Source organism: Nomascus leucogenys, chromosome 9, assembly GCF_006542625.1.
Source record: "Nomascus leucogenys isolate Asia chromosome 9, Asia_NLE_v1, whole genome shotgun sequence".
In the NCBI taxonomy this organism is placed as follows: Eukaryota; Metazoa; Chordata; class Mammalia; order Primates; family Hylobatidae; genus Nomascus; species Nomascus leucogenys.
Window position 1 is genome coordinate 29290270 of NC_044389.1, and position 21401 is coordinate 29311670.

Consider the following 21401-nt stretch of genomic DNA (forward strand, 5'->3'; position numbering starts at 1 on the left):
CTTTGTTGCCAAATGACTTAAAAATGTTTTCTGTACTTGTGGCCTCCAATTACTTTCCTTCAGTTTTTTCCTTCCATCATTTCTTGATATGTTCCAATCAGACTTTCACTGTTTCTTCTTGATCAAAAATTCTTTGCCAAGGTCACCAATGACATTCATGTTGGTAAATTCTAAGTACTTATTTTACCTGATCAGTATCATTTAACACAGTTTAACTTGTGTTCATTTTGAAGTACCTTTTTCACTTATCTTTTGGGATACTACGCTCCCTGCTCCCCAACCTTTAAATACAGGAGTACCCTGAGGCTTAATCCTTAGACCTCTTCTCTATCTACTCTCACTTATCTTGAACTTACATTTGATCTCCTTGCTACACATCCCACACATCCTACTACCACCTTGGTCCAAGCAACAACCATTGCCCTTTTGGTGGAGATGCAATTGCCATAACCATTGCAATAACTTCACAGCTGGACCTTTTCTTTATTCTCCAAGTACAGAAAGAAATGCAATCTGCTTAAAACCTTAAGTCAGATTATGTCATGTCATTCTTGTGTTCAAAATTTCCCAGTTGGCTTTCTGTCAGAATACAGGCCAACTGGTGCAAAGGGCAGCATGGTCTGGCTCTCCATTAGTCTTCTGCTCACATTTTCTGTTCCCATCTGTCACTGCACTTCAGCCCAAATGCCTCAGGGTCTTTGCTCTTGCTGTGCTCTCTACTTTGGAATATTTTGCCCTCTATTATTTTATGTCTGCTTCCTTCACTTTCTTTGGGTTTCTGTTTAAATGTCACCTTATCAGTGAGGTCTTCCCTAAGTAAGAAATCACACTCTCCACCCTTGGTTTCCTTCTCTCATATTGAGTTTTCTCTATGATACCTGCCCCACCTGACACATTACATCTTACTGGTTTGGTTTAGTTTTTGCCTTCCTAAACTTCACATGAGTAGAAATTTGTGTCTGCTTCTTTCATAGCTGTATTCCCTGCATTTAAAACGGTGTCTGACAAATAGTAGATGCTCAACAAATAATTCAGAATGCAATTAATCATTATTAACATTGTATCACTTATATAAAAGTAGCATAATTTAAATTTTCTTTGCTAAAAGAAAAACTTCAGGGTATGAATAAATAAAACTCAAGATTCTATCAAAACTTATTGGCCAATACTTTGTCCAGTTTTTAACGTCTGTCAATATATTTTGTGTTTCTTTTCTTGAAAACACTACTTCACTTTAGTGTTGCTCATCTGAAGACTGAAATAACAGGAGAATGAATATGGAAAATAAATTTTCAAATAGTACGTTTTTGTTCACATTCTAGGAGACCAATTGCAAACCCTAAAAAATTTAGCAGTGTAAAGCATCATAATTGGGTCAATTTCAAAGCCTGAACTTGAAGCTGTAATTTAACTACTTACAATGAAATTTTCAAAAATAAGACAAAAATGCCTCATTTCCTGTGCACTTTTAGTCTTTACTCAGTTTTTAATGTGTGTATGTGTTCATGTACACGTGAGCATATGTGGTAACTATAAGGAATGAAACAACTTTAGAAAAGATTAAAAATAAAATCTTTTCAAAGGAGAAAGGGATTATTTGTCTCCAAGTAAATTCATAAAGAATTGATATTGTACTGTGAAGTGTGCTTGTAGTCAGAAAAGAAACTATAAACAGAGCATGGTGGGAATTCTATATTTTCCCTTTTGCAATGGCTTCCAGATGAAACTTGCTTATTTTATAAGAGATGACTTGCTTTCTAGCTGCCAATATTGCAAAATTCATCTGAGATCTGAAAAAATAAAGCTATATCTTTCCTGCATCTTAAATCATGATTATGATCTGAACTTCTACAACTGGAATTTGACTGACTATTTGGTTGATTATGTGTAAAACAGGACAAACAGCAGCTTAGCTGTTTCACATCTGTATTAAGTACGGTGTTAACAGCTGCTTAAAAATCTATTTTGGTCTAAGATCAACAGCACATATGTCTTTTAAAACATGCATGGAAGAACATAAGTTGAATGAGAAATATGAATGTGTGGTCTGAAAGTCAGATCACAGAACTGAAGGATCTGTCTTTTATTTAAAGGTTCTCTGTTCCCAGTTAACTGTACTGGGCCCTTCATCATCTTTTTTAGCTTTTTTTCTTTATCTTGGAATATTTAAAAATATTACCTTTTGTAAAAGAGTTAAAGATACTTAAAGAATATCTGAGTAACTTTAGTAAATTTAGTACCCATGTTATACCTGTCATTCTTACCTGGGATAGCAACATTTATGTGTTGCTTCTTTACCAAGTTTACTTATTCTGTAAAACCGCAAAATAACAACAGCAAAAAAATGGAAAGAACTGTTTCCCTAACTTCTCCAGTGGGAGGGTGGCCAGATTTTCATAGACAACTGCTAATATATACAAAAATAATTATGCAAACTTTCCAGTGATGGAATAATGCTAACATTGTTGAACATCGTTCAGGTTGGTTGGGTTTTTTTTTAAGTTTTAGATTCTAGGAGCATGGCATTTGCTAGTTTTAAGATCACATTGATTCTCTGAGTCACTTGTGTCTATTTTATTATTTCTTTTCAATTGACAATTTTAGTCTTTAAGAAATCATCAGCAAATGAAAAAAGTTGTGACTGGCCTGTCCATCCTTGTACCAGCTGAGGGAGGCAGAAGGAATTGCATAAGCTTCACATTCCAAGGTCAGAGTGTTGTTTACTTTGATCTTCACTTCTTTAGGGGAAAGACCTGGCCCCCAAAGGTCCCCTTTATTGATTATGGGTGGAACTGCATAAAATAAATATTAAAGAGTTAGACATTGGTTATTTTCAATACATGGAATACCACAGAAATCACACTGAGGATTACTTATCAAGAAAACAAGGAAATAAGAGGCATTCTATGCTGACCTTTCATTAAGTATCTAAGTTAACATCTTATGAAAGAGTGTTCAAATACAAGATGGAACGGGAAATCTCTTTCTCCCTTTATCGTTATAATACTGCCAATAAAGCTAATGTCCTTTACAGAACAGTTAGCTTCGTTTGTTCCAGGTCCACAGACATAATCTGAACATGATCCATAAGATGTATTTTATTGGTCATTAAGGGTACCAAGTCAAAGAACAAAAGATAATCAGAAAGATACTCTTCCTTTACAAACACAAAAGCAAAATTCTGAAATATGAGTCCTGGTAATGGCAGTGTTAGCTTTGCCTTTTATTTATAGGTCAATGTACATTGGAATAGCTCAAAGTCACTAATGACCTCATCTTGGGCTGTTGATTAGAACACATGCATCTAACAACACTTTTGTACATGAAAGTACTACACCTCAACCCAGAGGGTAATTCAGAAGGAAAAACAGAGAAACTTAAGGAAATGCCACTGACAAAGTCTCCAACAAGAGAGTAATGAGCAGATTTAGTGGGCTCTTCATGTCTTTAAACAATTGAGGCCATAAACACAATGCTTAATTCAACTTCCATCCTTAATAAAGTAAGCTGCACAAACTAGTCTTTAATGATGAGTATAAATAATTATGAACCCATAATGAAAAACAGGATTGAAAAAGTTAGAAAAATTGGGGAAGCTATGAAACATAGTATTCTTTCAGAACTTACTGTACACCTTCACTTCATAGTGCTTTATCATTTCTCCAGCCTCATTCGTGGCTACACAAGAGTATCTTCCAGCATTGTCCTCCTGTGCATTGAGGATCTGCAGAGTTCTGCCTCCTGTAAAATCATGGGACATCAAAGAGTCTCTAAAATCACAGTGACAGTGATTTAGGGGTTTACATCTTCTTGTTAATATATTTCTTTTTACATATGACAATTCTGTGATGGACATATGATATAAGATAAACTACAATACTGATGGGGATTGCATGGTATCTGAGGACAGCTGCTGAGTCCCCAGTGGTGCTCTGTGGAGATGACTCTCACGCTCATTCAGACCTGCCATGCCTTTGTATACCACTCCAGCTAAGATCCTTCATAAGGTCTTTCATCCTCTTCATAAATAGGTTTCTGCCTTAATCATCTTTTCCTCTTATCTACCTAGCCTACAAAAGAAATTAATTGTGCTGAAGCAAAGTTTTTATTTTGGTCCTATCCTTCTTAAGTATCTTCAATCGTTCTCAATTGACCAACATATAAAGTAAAAACTCTTAATTCTTAATTCAGGCATTCAAAACATGACTCCAGCTTTTCTTGCTGATCTTATTTCCTGCCCCTCTGCCAACATACATACACACAATATTTCCACTCAAGTTTCGGGTAGTGGGTGAGAATTCTATTGCACAGGGCTAGGCCATTCTCACTTTGTACTTTTCCCACACAGGCTACCCTGATGGAACTGAAACCTCTCCTAACTCATTTCCAATCAACTAAATTCTAGAATGTTCGTTAAAGTCTGGTCCAAGTTCTAACTAAGCAACAAAGCTTTTTCTGACCACTTTAGCCTACAGTGGCCATTTCTTCATTTGAAGTCTTTTTTTTTTTTTTTTTTTTTTTTTTTTTTTTTTTTTTGAGACCAGTCTTGCTCTGTTGCCCAGGCTGGAGTGCAGTGGCGTGATCTCAGCTTACTGCAACCTCCGCCTTCCAGGTTCAAGCAATTCTCCTGCCTCAGCCTCCCGAGTATCTGGGACTACAGGCATGTGCCACCACGCCCGGCTAATTTTTTGTATTTTTTTAGTAGGGACAGGGTTTCACTGTGTTAGCCAGGATGGTCTCAATCTCCTGACCTCGTGAAGTGCTAGGATTACAGGCGTGAGCCACCGCACACACCTTCTTCATTTGAATTCTTATAAAACTCACTCCCTATTTATCATATCCCCTGACTATACAGAATCCATGATTTTTCACAGATTCATGTTCTTAATCAACTCTTTGCACATATTACCTCTCCTCAACATAAGACTGTCAGTCTCTTAAAGCCAGAAATAATCCTTTTTCTTTTTATTTGCATTATCTATTTCCATGCAGTAAAGAGGAACAAACTCTCTCACTTTGAATTAAACTTTGAAGGAGAGTTAATATTTAATCCGGAGTGAATTTCTACCCTTTTTGGCATTCATATTATAATATGTTTTAGCAGTTAATTACATTGTGACATTTGTTTATTTGCCTTTTAATTTAGGTGTTCTTCTGATCTTTTAAAAAGTAATTTTCAGTACTTTACAGCAGGGGTCCCAATCCCCGAGCCATGGACTGGGACCAGCCTGTGGCCTGTTAGGAACCGGGCTGCACAGAACATAACACAACCAACAAAACATAGGTGTTTTTATAAAAAGTAACCAATGATTCTGCTTTTCTAGAATAGTAGATGATGCAGATGCATCTTGGACATCTGAAGCAAATGAATTACCTGGAAGAATACGAATATTTCGGTTAGATTCTAAAGGAGTGCCATCCTTAAACCAGGTGATGGTAGCTGGAGGATATGAATAAGCTTCACAGACCAAAGATGTGGGGCTGTTAAGGATGACAGTGACATCTTCAGGGCTGCCATCACTACCTACACCAGCAATTGTAGGAGATACTGAAAAAGATGAAAATTTGTTGAAGAAATATATGCAGAAATTTGTATATTTGTGCATTTCTAAATTTCCATTATACGTATTTGTATAATTTCATTCCCTAGCAGTTACAGAAAACAAATTATTATTATTTACACAAAAGAGAGTGATCCCTCAAAAAACTCATAGGGTAATGGAGGAGATGACACATAAAAAAGGAACCATAACACATAAAAAAACATAATGTAGTAAGGGCAATAATGGGAATGTTGGTACAAGGTAAATGGAGGTTTTTTGGAAATGAGTTAGCATTCAGTCCAGTCTGAGGTGTGTAGTGTGAAGAGTCTCATTAGAGAAGGCCTATTAAAGGAAGAGGATTTAAAGTGAGCCTTAAAGGATCAGTGGTAGTTAGCAGATGAAAGCAGAGACTAGTAAGCGGGAACATATTGGGAGCATGGTAGTATTAAATTGTAAGCAATGAGGGGCAAGCAGGGTGTATCGAGAGGAGGAACTCAAGTGGATCAATATTGGAAGCAAGGATAGCTGAGACAGGTACATTTGTTTTATAAAATATAATGAGGGACTGAACTAGAGCATTAAAGGAAGGTATAAAGTGGAAGGAGCAAGTAAAGAAAGACTTAGGGCATTACTGACAGGACTTGATTATGGAAACTGGGGGCTAAAGGAAACTGAAGTCAAATATAACTTCCAGTTTGCTTGCTTGGGAACCTAAACTGCAGAGAAGCAACATAAAAATATAAAATGTAGAAAGATGTGCTCATTTAGAAGGGAAAATAATTTGTTCAATTCTGAATATCTTGTATTTTAAGTGCTTATGGGAATTTCAGGTGGAAATGCCCGACAAGCAATTCTATATAGGAATTCGAACCTTGCAAGAAAGATCTGGGTTAGAGGTATACATTTTTAAAAGTTTCTTGTGTATAGAAGATAATTAAACATCTGGGAATGAATTGTATTACTTGAAGAGAATATGTAGAGTAACACAAGCAGTGAAGTAAGGACAGAACACTAGGGAACCCAGTATTTAAGAGGTGGCCCAAGCTTCCATAAAGGGCAGAGAAAGGGAGCAAACAAAGATATGTGAGAATAACTGGGAAAGATCATTGTGAAGGAAAAAAGAGATCAAAATGTACAAAACATTAAAATTGGGACTGCAAGATATTTGCTGGACCTAGCAAAAGGGAAGTGCTTGCCAGAGTAGTGTCAGACAGAGCCTGTTTTCAGTAGGACAGCAAGTATAGATATCTGGGCATGGTTAAAATATGAAGTGGTGGAGACAGTAGACGGTGAAGCTGCAAGTAAGGCAGATGGTGGAAAGATACAGGGTTGAGGGTGTAAGTGCAAGGAGTAACTGAACAAGAAGGATAAGTTATCCTCCGAGAAAAGAAAGGGTAAAGGCACTGAATTTTTGGCCGGGTAGATTGGAAGTTGCAAACACATGCACTTAAATAGCCTCCACTTTATGAACTTTATGAAGTTGGTGGAAAAGGGCTTTGATTCAGATCTAGATCCCTCAGTCTTCAATGAATGAATGAATGGATGAATGAACATATATATAATGCCAGATACTGTATGTCAATTTATACACTTACACACACGACATTTATAAGTTTCAATTTATACACTTATACACAATACAATATTGACACTTATACAGTATCTGGTATTTTGATTTAATTTTTCTTGCACATATATCTCCCCTACTCAATTAGACTATCAGCTCCTTGAGGGCTGTGTTCAATATGAGAAGTTTCTATCTATGGTGGTATCTTTGTACTCCTTAAATGGTATAACCAATAACTATAAAAACAAACAACTATACAAATTTTCATACTCACATATAGGTCAGTTGATTTTAGTAGAATTATTTGATATTAGGAATCTAATACAATAAATTTAGGTGGTACAAATTTCAAAAAATGAGCACAAGTTAAAAATCTATTTTAATGTCTTTCCTGAGACATAAGCAAGAACTGAATATACCAACACACAGTTATTTCATCACTCTTAGTCCACAAAGACTATAAATGGCCAATTTCCGATAATGGCTAGGTCTCACAAAAAAAAAGGATAGAATATCTCAGGTTGAGACCCAATCACTGTTTACCTGCTTCTCTTTGACCAACATATCTTTATCCTTTACTACTGATTAGTCTATCTTATTCAGAGTTGTGTCCCTAGCACAAAACACCGTGCCTAGAACATAGTAGGTATTCCGTATGTCATAAATGAATTTATAAATTAATTCAGGAAAAATAGTAAATGTACACAAGCACTGGTCCTCCTTACATGATGAAATTATACGATGGAAACATTGCTTGAACAGAAAAAGAAAGGAAAATTTAGCCTACAGTCACGTCAGATTCTTTAAGATAGGAAGAAAAGCCCACGCCTACCAAATACATTAAGACTGAAGCTCCTGCTCTTGTCGCCAGCTGGACTGGAAGCCAAACATGTATATCTTCCAGTGTGTGGCACCTGGACATTGGTAATTTGAAGAAAACGGCCACCAGACATAATGTGATGGGCTTCATCTTCTTGGAGGGGCTGCCCATCTTTGTGCCATGTAATTTCTGGCACTGGATTCCCTGTAAAAAGCCATTTCTAAGAGTCAGCTAATAATTACATGTATACAATGGATAAACTTTGAAAGAGGAGGTTTTCACTCACTTGTTTTCCTACATATCCCACGTCTAAAACACTGCAGTAATCATTCATTTAAAAATAACTATGCAAGCTAACTTATTTTATAATAATAATGGTTATGTTGACTTTAAAAATATGCATAGATTATAAATCACTTTCAAATGTAGGTTAGTGTTCATCTATAAGTGAAATGATTCTAATTTGACCTTCGTGTTTAACTAAATAACTAAATTTATACTATTTTTAGACTATTACAACTAAATATTTTGATAGTAAAGTACAGTTTTAAAATAATGCAGCATTCATTTTTATTAAAACTATTATTCATGAACACCTTTGTATTCATATACTTTTTTTTTTTTTTTTTTTTTTTTTTTGAGATGACCTGGAGTGCAGTGGTGCGATCCCGGCTCACTGCAAGCTCTACCTCCCGGGTTCACTCCATTCTCCTGCCTCAGCCTCCCAAGTAGCTGGGACTACAGGTGCTTGCTACCACACCTGGCTAATTTTTTTGTATTTTTAGTAGAGACGGGGTTTCACCGTGTTAGCCAGGATGGTCTTGATCTCCTGACCTTGTGATCTACCTGCCTCGGCCTCCCAAAGTGTTGGGATTACAGGTGTGAGCCACTGTGCCTGGCCTCATAGAAAAATTTTTTTAAAGAGTTTATATTTTTGACAAAAAGCTGTAAAAAAGCAAAACCTTTAATTAATTCAACAAGCAGATATTTTGAGTCTATACCAGGATTCTATCATAGATAGATGGCAGAATATTGAACAGATCAATAGAGATAAAAATATATTAATTATTCTTTAATATTTACAGCCTCCAGGAAGAGATCCTGTGTTTTTATTTTCAAATGAGATCTATGTTAATATTAAGTTTTAAATTATTCAAATATTTAAAAAAAATTTTAAAACCATAAAAGCAAGTCATGTTAGGAAAGAGGGCTAGGATGATATACTAGCTTGAAGAGAGGATTTTATAAAATTTAGGCAATGCTGGTCTATGCAACTGTTGTAAATTACTATATTATTTCTAGAAAAAAATTAACAGGTTAATAGTATATATCACACTCTTTATATCTGCCTTTCTTAAAATAGAAACACTCCCCCCTCTGCTTATTTGAATTTATTGCTCACATAAGGCAGACAAACAATGAAATAAGAAACTCATTGAATCTTCCTTAAAACTCTGACTTTCCATAAAATGTTATGGGCTACTTTCATTCTTTTTTTTTTTTTTTGAGACGGAGTCTCGCTCTGTTGCCCAGGCTGGAGTGCAGTGGCACAATCTCGGCTCACTGCAAGCTCCGCCTCCCAGGTTCACGCCATTCTCCTGCCTCAGCCTCCTGAGTAGCTGTGACTATAGGCGCCCACCACCACGCCCGGCTAATTTTTTGTATTTTTAGTAGAGACGGGGTTTCACTGTGTTAGCCAGGATGGTCTCGATCTCCTGACCTCGTGATCCACCTGCCTCTGCCTCCCAAAGTGCTGGGATTACAGACGTGAGCCACCGCGCCCGGCCGGGCTACTTTCATTCTTACTTTAAAACTGCAAGGCCGTCTACAATAAAAAGACAGCCTTGAAAATATCCTCTTAGAGATGTGTTTATTTTTATTATATGCAAGAAAGCAATTTACTGGTAAAGATGGTGAAACTGGTTTTAGAATTTTTATTTTTCCTACTCTATATTCCCTTTGTAATATTCAAACGTGCTAACAAAAGGTAACAATATTGTTCTTGGAAAATCCCCACTACAAAATAATGCCATTCTTTCACCAAAACTCCTACCTATTTCTTTGAAATGAAACTTAAGAAAAAAAGGAAAAGAAAAGGAAGGCACAAACACAGGGAAGGAAACAAAAATTTAAAAAGGTAGGGCAAGATAAATATATATGTAAGTAGAAGCAGAATAATTTTTCAAAAGAGAATGATTTATTGAATTGAAAGAAAAGACTCCTTCCTTCCTTCCTTCCTTCCTTCCTTCCTTCCTTCCTTCCTTCCTTCCTTCCTTCCTTCTCTCCCTCCCTCTTTCTTCCTTTTCTTTTTGGTATTTCCTTTTTGTCTCCACGGAATTTGAAAGATTTCCTCCTACATTCCTACCAGCTATACTGGACTAGAATTCAATTTCAAATGCCAATTATAGTAGCTGGACTTTTCCTCAACTGATTAATATATAGTGGGACTCAATATCTACCCAAATGAAAATAAGTCATAACAAAAAGATACCTGCATTAGTATGTTTACCGGAGCACTATTCACAATAGCAAAGATATGGAATCAACCTAAGTGCCCATTAACAGAGATTGGATAATGAAAATGTGATACACACACACACACACACATACACACACACATACACACACACATTCCATGGAATACTACCTATCCATAAAAAGAATGAAATCATATCTTTTGCAGCAATATGAATGGAACCGGAGGCCTTTATCTTAAGTGAAATAACTCAGAAACAGAAAGTCAAATATCATATGTTCTAACTTATAAATGGGAGCTAAGTAACGTGTACAAATGGACATAGAGAGTGAAATAATAGACCTTGGGGACTAGGAAGGGTGGGAGGGTGGGAGAGGGGTTGAGAGATGAGAAATTACCTAATAAGTAAAATGTACACTACTTGGGTAATGTTTATCATCACTGAGACTTCACCGTACTCAATATATCCATGTAACAAAACTGCACTTGTATCCCCTAAATATATAAAATTTTTTTTAAGATATATAGTGGAGGCAATGACTATCAGTGAGTGGGGGGAGCACCAAGAGTCTGAGAGCTGAGCCCATACCTGTCGCTTCACAAGTCAGCATAACACTCTGTTTCTCTTTTACCTTCACATCTTCCAATGTATTTTCACCCACAATATGAGGTGGTACTAAAAAAAAAACAACAACAAAATAACAGCTCTTAACAGCAAAGCTGCTATTTTATAGGTATTTATGTATGGTTTTATTAAGCTATAACCTTCAAAACAAATCGCCCAATCCACAGTCATTATTTGATTGCTAGAATGTCATAATATTATTTTGATCAACTCTACTTTTAAAGTCATAAATCCGATTATAATGAATTTTATTGTAATGTAAATCATTAAGTCTGCATAAAAATGTCAACAAATCACCAAGAACATTTATTCGACTTTTATTTCTTCCACTATAACTCTAATATGTATTCACATTAAACAAGTCATTCAGCCTCTCAGAATATTGTTGAGCAACTGTGAATTAAAACAGGCATTTTAATTCCCCCAAACAATTGCCTGATTGCCTCCAAACAATTCTAATATTGAATTCTTGCCAAGAGTCACAGTCCAGGGTCTAAATAACACAGGTATGAGATCAAGTGGTAAATAAATTTTAACTCTGCTTCCAGGATTTAAGGCAATTAAAGATTTTCTAGATATTGCAAACTATATAAGTACCTAATACTGAAAGCCCAAAGATTTTTCTTTCTTCACCAGCTGCATTCCTTACAACACAAGTATATTGGCCAGCGTCTTCCACTGTGGTCTGCATCAGCCGTAGCATCCTGCCTCCTGCAGAAGCAAACCATCTTTTTTAAGATGACTTAAAAAGAAAAATGAAACTTTATAAGCCATCCAAGTGATGCTCAATTTAGGTAAAAATTTAATCAGTATGCTTTAGAGGCCCTTAAAATGAATTTATGTTAAGCTTTTTTTAAAATCACATTTTAAACTTATATAAAACAAAATAGTTCAGAAAAATCTTCTAGTTCAATAGATTAAAAAAATAGCTATGTTAGGTGACAGCAAGCAAGAAATGTTGTTTCACAGAGAAGGTGATGTTTGAATATGATCTTAAAAGTTAAGTATATTTTAACACACGATTTGAGAGATGCTGATATAGTTTGTCTCTGTGTCCCCACCCAAATCTCATCTCGAATTGTAATCCCCATAATCCCATGTCAAGGTAGGGACCTGGTGGGAGGTGACTGGATCATGGGAGCGGTTTCCCCCATGCTGTTCTCATGATAGTGAGTGAGTTGCCGTAAGATCTGATGGTTTCATAAGCATTTGACAGGTCTTCCTTCACATACTGTCTCTTCTACCACCTTGTGAAGAAGGTGCCTGCTTCCCCTTCTGCCATGATTTTAAGTTTCCTGAGGCCTCCCAAGCCATGCAGAATGTAAGTCAATTAAACCTCTCTCCTTTATAAATTACCCAATCTCAAGTATTTCTTTACAGTAGTATGAAAACAGACTAATACAGATGCTATTGTGAGTGAAGTATGAATGAAGAGATAGAGGTAGAAAGTAGGTGTGAGAAGTGGTATCAAAAGCAGAGCAGGTGGAGAAAATGGTAAGAAATGAGGCTAGATGGAGTATGGCCAGATTGTGTGGGCCCATGAATGCTATGCTAAGGAATTTAGATTTTATTGCACTCACTAAAGACTATAGAGTGTATAAACCAACAGAGCTCATGATCTGATTTGTGCTTAGAAAGACACCTGTGATCAGATGGTTAGGAAAAGAGTCCTAGTTTTCCACTGAACATATAATATGGGAATATCAGAAAGATAACCAGCCCAGACACCCAGATTTGGGTGACATCAATATATTACCAACACTTCCAATGGCAAAAACCACAATTACTTTTGCACCAACCTAATATAAGGAAGATAGGAGAATGAAGAGTACCAGCTTTCAATTGAGCTTCATGGAATCCTATATTATATAAAATGTTATGGGGTCACTTCATGCCCTAGTGATACACTGCTTTCGCTTCTTTTTGTATTTTGAACATCTATGTAACATTTTGTTTGAAGAAATATTCATCCAAGAAATGTATGTAGACTGAAAGTGAAACTCTAATATACTGGGGGTGTAATTTGGAGGAAAATTCTATTTAAAGATAAAAGCAGAGGAGCCAACAAATGAGATGAAACAAAACCTGCAGAGAACTAAGAGACACTGAGAGAACAAAGTCCTGGGCACCATTTGAGGAGTAAGGTCCAACAAAAAAGTAGGTCATTTATTGGATTGTGTAATAATTTTCTAGCTGGTATATTTTTGCTTAGCACCCTGAATTTGAATTAAAAACAGTGTAATGGTTAACATGAAATTTTCATGTAAATATTCACCTGGGTCTGGTTTCCCAGGAGTATTCTATCTGTTTTCTGACATTGAACTTTTTCTATAAGCAACCTTCCCACCCTCAACCCACTGAAAGGTGAACTTAGTAGTATCTTATTTAGACAAACAAAGCTAATTACCTGAATTTAGCCTTTTTTTCCCAATTGAATTTAAGTAAACAGAAATTTTGTTTACTTAAAAAGTAAAAATGCTTTAAAAACTTATGTAAATTAGGGAAGGATTCAAGCACTCACTGTCACTTCAGATTAGTGAGATCATAATATGATTCCAGTTGAGAGATACTAAAGCAATACAACTTTTATGAATCACTGCTGGCTCTACAAACGTCAGCCTCATAAGTTTCATGATCCTCCTTTTCTCTTTTTTTCATGGCCTTCTCACTTAATCCAGTGAAAATCAAAAATGGGTTCTGACAGTAAATTATACTTATATGGAGACGTTTCTTGTACCTATTAAATTTTTATAGCAATGATCTGTTTCTGGCAGATAACTTCATAACAGTGATGGGGTCTTCAACAAACTACTGCTTTTAGAAAAGCTATACTTAAATTCTCAGGAGGACTAATATTAATGAAATAGGCATGTACAGGAGACTGAAGACCAAGCAAGACATATGCCATTCATTTGATTCTGATTTATCTATTGCACAACACAACATGTTCAGATTGTAAAACTGAATAACTCCTTTGGCAGCACCACAAGGTGAAATACTTATCATGTGTTCACTCAGGGATCTCCAGCTGCTAGTCAAGCACAACAAAGATAAATAAAACCAAAACACCACTTCTGTAAATTTGTAACAAGCTAGAGCACATCACTTTAGCTTGCCTTTTTCACTTCCAGGAGCTTTGCTGCACTCACTATATTTAATAAGAGTCCCTACTTTCTTAGCAATTGAACATTTTTTAAAAAGCCAGAAAGATGAATATAATTTCAAGCCAGGAAGATAATGTGTTTAGGCTTTAGTAACCACATTTTAATACAATCTTTGTCATTAGTATGTATTTCTTAAGATCAACAGAGACTGAGAGTCCTGTCAAAGTTAAAACATCATAGTAAGGACATAGGAAAGTTTCCCAGGACAGGGAGACCACAAACCTTTTACCAGGTTGTCTATGACAATAACAAGAAATAGGTATTGGATGCTTACCATAGAAGCAAGTGCTGTGTTAACTGTTTTAGATAACTCATTTCATCCTTACAAAAACCCTGAGGCAAATACTATTATTATCACTTTACAAGTGATCAAACTGAAGTTAGCAAAGTTAAGTAACTAGAGTCTGAGATCATAAATATAGTGAGTATTACAGACAATAAATGGGGTTAATGGTAATGTACATTCTTCATCAAGCTCCTATCAGTTATAAACCAAGATCGGGAAGAAACAGGGGGAACTTAGGTTTTTTAGACCTAATTCCAGCACTAGGAAAAAAATCTTCTGAATATGCCTTCAGTAGTGGTAATGTAAACTTTGAGCACATTTAGGTGAAGGGAGCTTACTGCCACTTAAAGTAGCTCATCTTGACTTTAAGCAAGCTAAATAACCTTTTAAGTTGTTTATATTCAGACACAAATCTATCCCTGGAATCTTCCATATACTGACATTACTTTTAACCTCTGGAACTAGAAAAAAACAACATAATCCTTTCTACACCATGGCTCATCAAATATTTAAATTTACTTTGGATTATATACCAAATACACCACAAGATTTATTTTTCCAGGTTAAATACAGACATATTAATCATTATGTGATAATTTCCCATCATAGTTATTTTCCTTTGCAAATACTGTCATTAAGCCTTTCTTCTTGTCTTTCTGATAAGTTCTGCTAAGTTTATAGTGCAAACGATCTCTTGCTTTTCTTATTGGAGAAAATACAGTTTATTGATGTGGCAAAATATTACATTTGTTGTCTTGATAATCACATTGCATTTTAATGCATACTGAGAAACTAACACAATTCAGACATCTTTTCATATTAAGAGTTCTGAAGCTATACTTCACCATAAGTTCATCACTGGTTTGACCGTAAATGCAAAGAGATCATAAACTAGCATAATTAGATAATTATATAGAGGGCCATCATGAGCCTTACTTAACCTTCATCTTGTTAGCTTTAATCCAAAAGCTCCAGCATGAGGTGTGTTTGAATTTGGATGCCTTCAATCACACATTAGGTATTTTTCTAAGTAAGCTTTTTATTAATCAAAAACATGGCAAGATTATCTTAGTCTGTATCCAAGTCATTACTAAAATGGGCCAAGTGCAGATTTCTGCAGCTTGCCTCTCTCTACGCTTATATTGATCCACAAATGACAAGATATTTAGATTTTTCCACAAAATTATATGAGGACTATGATCAATATCTCTTGAAAATAAAGTCTTAGCTCACAGGAAACTATCCCATTTTAGAAATGTAAACATCATTGAGATTAGTCATGAATACATTGAAATATTAATATTTGGTTATAGAAGTATTTTATATACTAGGATTCACTGTAGACTTTGAATTCAATTTCAGCACTTCCTATAATTATTTTCAAATTGGTGGATGCTCATTGTAGCATGAATGCTTTGACATCTCCATGACTGAAGTAATCAGCAAGTGACAAGATTTGTTTTTTAAAGGGGTCTAGAGATATTTGGAGATTTCCCATTTTCATATAGTTTCTTACGTCCTTTTAAATATTTTTTCTTAATATTATTAGTGAATATTACAGTAAGCAGCTAGGTTAAAAAATAAAATGATAAAAACACTGAGCAATTTGAAATTAAGGAGAAATTGTAGCCATATGAAGCTAACAAGAATATAAGGCTACCAGGATTTCTAATACCTGAAAGAATCCTCACAGAATTGCTAAGGCTGACAGGCCACCCATCTTTAAACCAGGTTATGGAAGGCAGGGGAATTCCAGAAGCTTCACAAGTCAAGGATACTGAGTTCTTTTCTACCACACTAATATTTTCAGGTGATCTGTGGTTTCGTATGATGCTTGGAGGAGCTGTAAGACAAAATAAAACAAACAGGGAATGGAAATATTTAGTTGCCTAATATACATTTGATATACCTGATGTTGTATATCAAACATCAAATCCTAAGCAGTGTATGTTAATAAGACTTCCATTTTCTGATGAACAGTAAGCAAAATAAGCAATCACAACAACCAGCTATGTGTTTGTGTGTGTGTGTGTGTGTGTGTGTGTGTGACATCCCTGGAAGTAAAAATGTCACTTCTTCCTCAATCTTAGCAGTAAATTATTTTCATATTGTTATTCCAATAGTAGTGAGTGATTTTGTATGAGTCACTCACCCCCTTTTTTTTAATTGCAATTTCAACTTTCATTTTAGATTAAGGGGATTCATGTGCAGGTTTGTTACATGGATATATTCTGTGATGCTGAGGCTTGGGGTATGATTGATCCTGTCACCTAGGTGGTAAGCATAGAACCCAAGAGTTAGTTTTTGAACTCCTGCCTCCTTTTCTCCTTCCCCTTCAGTAGTCCCAGTGTCTACTGTTGCCATCTTTATGTCTTTGAGTACCCAATGTTTAGTTCCCACTTATAAGTGAGAACATGAGGCATCTGATTTTCCATTCCTGCATTAATTCACTTATGATTATGGTCTCCGGCTGCATTCATGTTGCTGTAAAGGACATGAGTTTGGGCTGTGTAGTATTCCATGGTGCATATGTACCACATTTTCTTTATCCAATCCACCGTTTATTAATCAGCACCTAGGCTGATTCTATGTCTTTGCTACTGTGAATATGAATCACTCATCTTTTCTTGCAAATTCGTAATATGGATTCATAACCTACTTATAGGAAAAGATTTCCTAAAAAATCAATCATCTAATTCTAAAAATTAAGAGTAATCCAACAAAAAGTACTTAAGATTAACTCATCTTCCCTTTTGTGTTGTGATTCCTATAGCTTTGGCACACACGTTGGCAGCAAACTACAGGATATTAACACTGAGCTTCATGCATGTCTTAACTGAGTTCAAGTTACAAGATTTGTGTCCATTAAATTTACCATTGTTTCTATAGCTGTAAAAATTATAGTTCAAATTGTACGCATCTAAGTCATTGTCCCTGTGTATTTGTATGTTTGGTCTATTCTTATTGACATTTATGACTCATTAATTAGAGTTAGAATATTAAAGCTGACTTCAGTATAACTCATGCTCAACTGATGATGAGTCAGTAAATTCTAAGCAACTTACATTTATACAAGCCCAGTTAAGTCAGCAAATTTGGAAAACATAAAAAACAGATTTTACTTGGGACAGCATTGGACCAAAAGCATTTGAAGACATCAATTTTCTACTTTACTGTGTGCTTTCCTTAAAGAATATCTAATATGTGCTTATTTCAGCAAGGTAAATAATGTGAGGTCAGGCATAGAAGGATAAATGATGAGAATGACCTGGGGAAAAGGTATATATGTTTAAAATGATGGATTATAAATAAATGACTTTCAATACTTGAGGCCTATATCTCCCATCCAGGATGCTAGATTACATTAGCCAGTGAATGGACATATTGAGCCTCTTTCTACTTACCATGGACGCTTAAGTCATATTTTTTGTCAGTCATTCCTGCTACATTCACAGCAACACACACATAACGGCCTGTGTCAGATACATGAATGTTCTTCAGCTGAAGGATGTGACCTTCATCCAGTATTTCTACTCCCTTTGCCTTGACCAAGGGGCGGCCATCTTTCATCCAGGTCACTGTTGGTGGAGGAATACCCTGCACCTCACACTCCAAGGAGATACTCTTCCCTCGGGTCACAATAATTTCGGTAGGGTGGCTGCCACTGTTGGTTATGGTTGGTCTAACTGAGGGTTGGAGGAAGATAAAAAGAAACAAAAGAGGAAATGTTTGCTTCAAGTCTTACATAGGAATTTTCATCAGCCAAACTTAAATATATTTTTATGTTAAAATATAAACAACTAAAGAAAAGACCCACGACTAACAGACATGGTGTTATGCTGACAGGTAGAGTTCTTCGCCAATGTTTTACGTGGGTTCATACCTAAAATGAAGCTATTGACACAGTAAGTAAAGATTGCTGTGTTCACTAACTTCCCACTCTTGAGAAGCTATACAAATATTTTAACTTATCACTTGTAGCCCTGCCTTATGTAAGTCTTCCTAATACTCATTTAAAATAGATATAGTAGCCTAGCTTACAACCCAATGTCTGTTACTAACTCCTTTATTCCTTCTCCATTTTACATTATGAGTTGGAAAAACTGAGATGGTTTCACAATCTTGTTGGAAAACTGGGGTAACCACATGAATGAATTTAGGCGTATAAAACCTACACAGAGGTCTGCTGGGGATTTTGGGGAAAATTTTTTGCTCTCCTAATAAAAGGGAAAGATACCAGCCCTTTCCCTTCCTCTTGCCTTCCATGTGGAATTGATACCACAATAACAGTTACCATCTTGAGACCATGAAGGAGGCACCAGTAGAATGCCAGAGCTCCTATGCTGATACAATTAAGCCACTGACCAACTCCAGTGACCAATGCTAACCTCTGCTTTCTCATTATGTGAGAACACGAACTTTTACTTGGTTAAGCCACTGACAACCAGTTATTCTGCTACTTGAAGCTGAATTCACGTGTCACTGATTCTAGGAACAAAAATTAGATCAATTCTAATACATATGCGTGTGGGAAGAAAAGTAGGCCAGTGTCAGTAATCCAGTGTTCTAGTGCCAGTCCTACCACACACGAGCCACACGACCTTGTTCAACCAACAAAACCCCTTGGAGCTTAAATTTCCACATACACAAAGTGGAGGCTACAGTTTTGTCTTATATAAAAGCTCATGTGAAGATTAAATGAGTATATAACTATCTTAAGCACTCTAAGATCTTATACAAGTAAAACATTCTTTAAAATAAAATGTTTTTACTTATTGTAAATATCCCCTATGGTAAAATGCTCCCCCTTCCCCCTCTACGTGTCCACTATCTGTCCCCAACAAATTACAGCCACATTGATGTGTCTGTCGTTGGTGAGCTAATGCAGAGTGGACAGCTGTAATGCCAAATAACAGCCAGAAGGAAGTAACTGCTCTCCAGTTATGTCAGCACAATTTAAATGTGTGTGTCATATGATAGTCACAACCATACCATTTTGAATGAACATTAAAGATATTTTTAAAAGTAAATGAGAAGGATGAAAAGATTTAAAAGAACATTTTGCCAAAGCCTGGCTAATCAACAACTTACTGTAAACTTGCAGATTGTATTCTTTCGTTGCAGTCCCAGCAACATTCGACGCCACACATGAATAGAGTGCTGCATCAGACTTTTCAGCAATTGAAATTTGTAATTGCCTGCCCCCAGATAAAATTCTAACTCGCCCCATGGAATCAGTCAGCACTGGAGAGCCTGCAAAGAAGTCCAAACGGCAGAATATGAGGCAGAAATGTAAAGCATTTTGTATACATTGCCAAGTATGATACTTGTTTACTCAGTTCAAGTATATAAAAGGCAAATGACACTGTAAAAGAATCCTGCCCTAGTGTGTAAAATGAAGGAGCAGTAATATTTAAATGAACTGAAAATTTAAATGATCTTTCTGCCACTTAGTGGGCTTAAGGAGTTGTTGATAAATGAATTGAAAATCTGGTCAAACGCAGAATTCAGTCTTAATGTATATTGAAAACTGTCACAAACAGAAAAATGTTACTTTTTAATATCAACTTTTATTTTATATTTAGGAGGCATAAATGCAGGTTTATTACGTAGATCTATTGTGTGATGCTGAGGTTTGGGGTACGACTGAACCAATCACCCAGAAAGTTTAAAACTCATTTTAAAGAAGAAAATATAGTTCCTGAATGGTGGATTCTTGATGTTTATAGCTGCCCTATAATGCATTTGAGTAAAAAATAATCAATTAATGCAGAAAATTATTTTTTTTTCTAGGGAGGAGTTAACAGTCTTAAAAATAAAAAATTTCACTGGGAAGTGTAGAAGTATCACATGTTGCACATTTAATATAAAGCAATTTTGCTGTCTAGCATTTAGTATGCAAACCCCAGGAAAATTTGTTTATAATCTAACACATTTGTCAAATGAAATCAATATCCATCTTATATTTTCATTTAATTTTATAAATTTCAAGGATAAAAACTGACCTTTCTTCTTCCAAATGAGATTTGGGGGTGGAATACCACTTGATTCACACAACAGACTAATGAGATTCCCTTCAATGACTGTAAGTTGAGTAAGTTCATCAGAACCACCAATATTTGGGGGGACTGGAAAAAAATAAAAATATGATTTTTCCACTCATTTCATATATAATTTTCCTAACAGTTTACATGTAAGATAAAAGTCTTCTACTCAAATGACACAAGGAAGAAATTGACATATGAGGTTGACATCAACATCAAATTAAAAGTCACCTGTAAGATATAGCATAAATAGCTAATAACAGACTTCCCATGTACACAGATATAAATTTATCAAAATATTCAGAATGGCATAAAAAGAAGCTACTTAATTATAACTTATAAAATATATTAGCTCATATAGCTATTAGAAAATGTATATTTGATGCAAGATATTTAGACACCTTGCATCAAAAAGCTAAAGTATCTACCAAGTTTAAACTTAGCCCAGTCACTGTTGCCTAGCTAGCTTTGATATCTCAAATAGTGAACAGAACTGGAAACATAAGGCATATAACATATACTAAAGAACAGAGGAAAGGGGTTTCATCTAAAGAAAGGACATATTGCCTATTTCAGATTGCACAGTCTGCTTCTCTACTGGCCTACAGCTTCTCTCTGGAACCTTCGAAGTGAATACTGACTACCCATGATTTTCTCAAAGGCGCTGGAGTCTGCAGTTTCTGGATGAACTCTCCTTAAGGACACTTCTTTGGCTGCAGGACTGTCAGCTGGTAGATGGCTTGTTCTTCTAAGCTCCTGAGAGTTGAGGAGTGGGAGAATCCTCCTCCACCCTTAGTGTGGCTTCCAGTCATTGTTCAACCATCCCATGTAAAAGCCCCTATTCCTTTGAGGCTCATATAACCAATTTATTTCTCT

At 35.8% G+C, this 21401-nt stretch overlaps 1 protein-coding gene across 1 annotated transcript in view; it reads right to left on the minus strand.

Moving 5' to 3' along the window:
• The window catches only part of HMCN1 (hemicentin 1), a 434555-nt gene that overhangs the window by 111676 nt on the left and 301478 nt on the right, over positions 1 to 21401 (minus strand). Inside the window, exons 43-52 of the mRNA XM_030818744.1 lie at positions 20487 to 20609; positions 19573 to 19734; positions 17886 to 18167; positions 16157 to 16324; positions 11629 to 11742; positions 10996 to 11082; positions 7943 to 8134; positions 5375 to 5548; positions 3628 to 3741; positions 2647 to 2792 (exon numbers count right to left, since the gene is read on the minus strand). Coding sequence (XP_030674604.1) covers positions 2647 to 2792; positions 3628 to 3741; positions 5375 to 5548; positions 7943 to 8134; positions 10996 to 11082; positions 11629 to 11742; positions 16157 to 16324; positions 17886 to 18167; positions 19573 to 19734; positions 20487 to 20609 — 1562 coding nt within the window. The remainder of the gene's footprint in view (positions 1 to 2646; positions 2793 to 3627; positions 3742 to 5374; positions 5549 to 7942; positions 8135 to 10995; positions 11083 to 11628; positions 11743 to 16156; positions 16325 to 17885; positions 18168 to 19572; positions 19735 to 20486; positions 20610 to 21401) is intronic.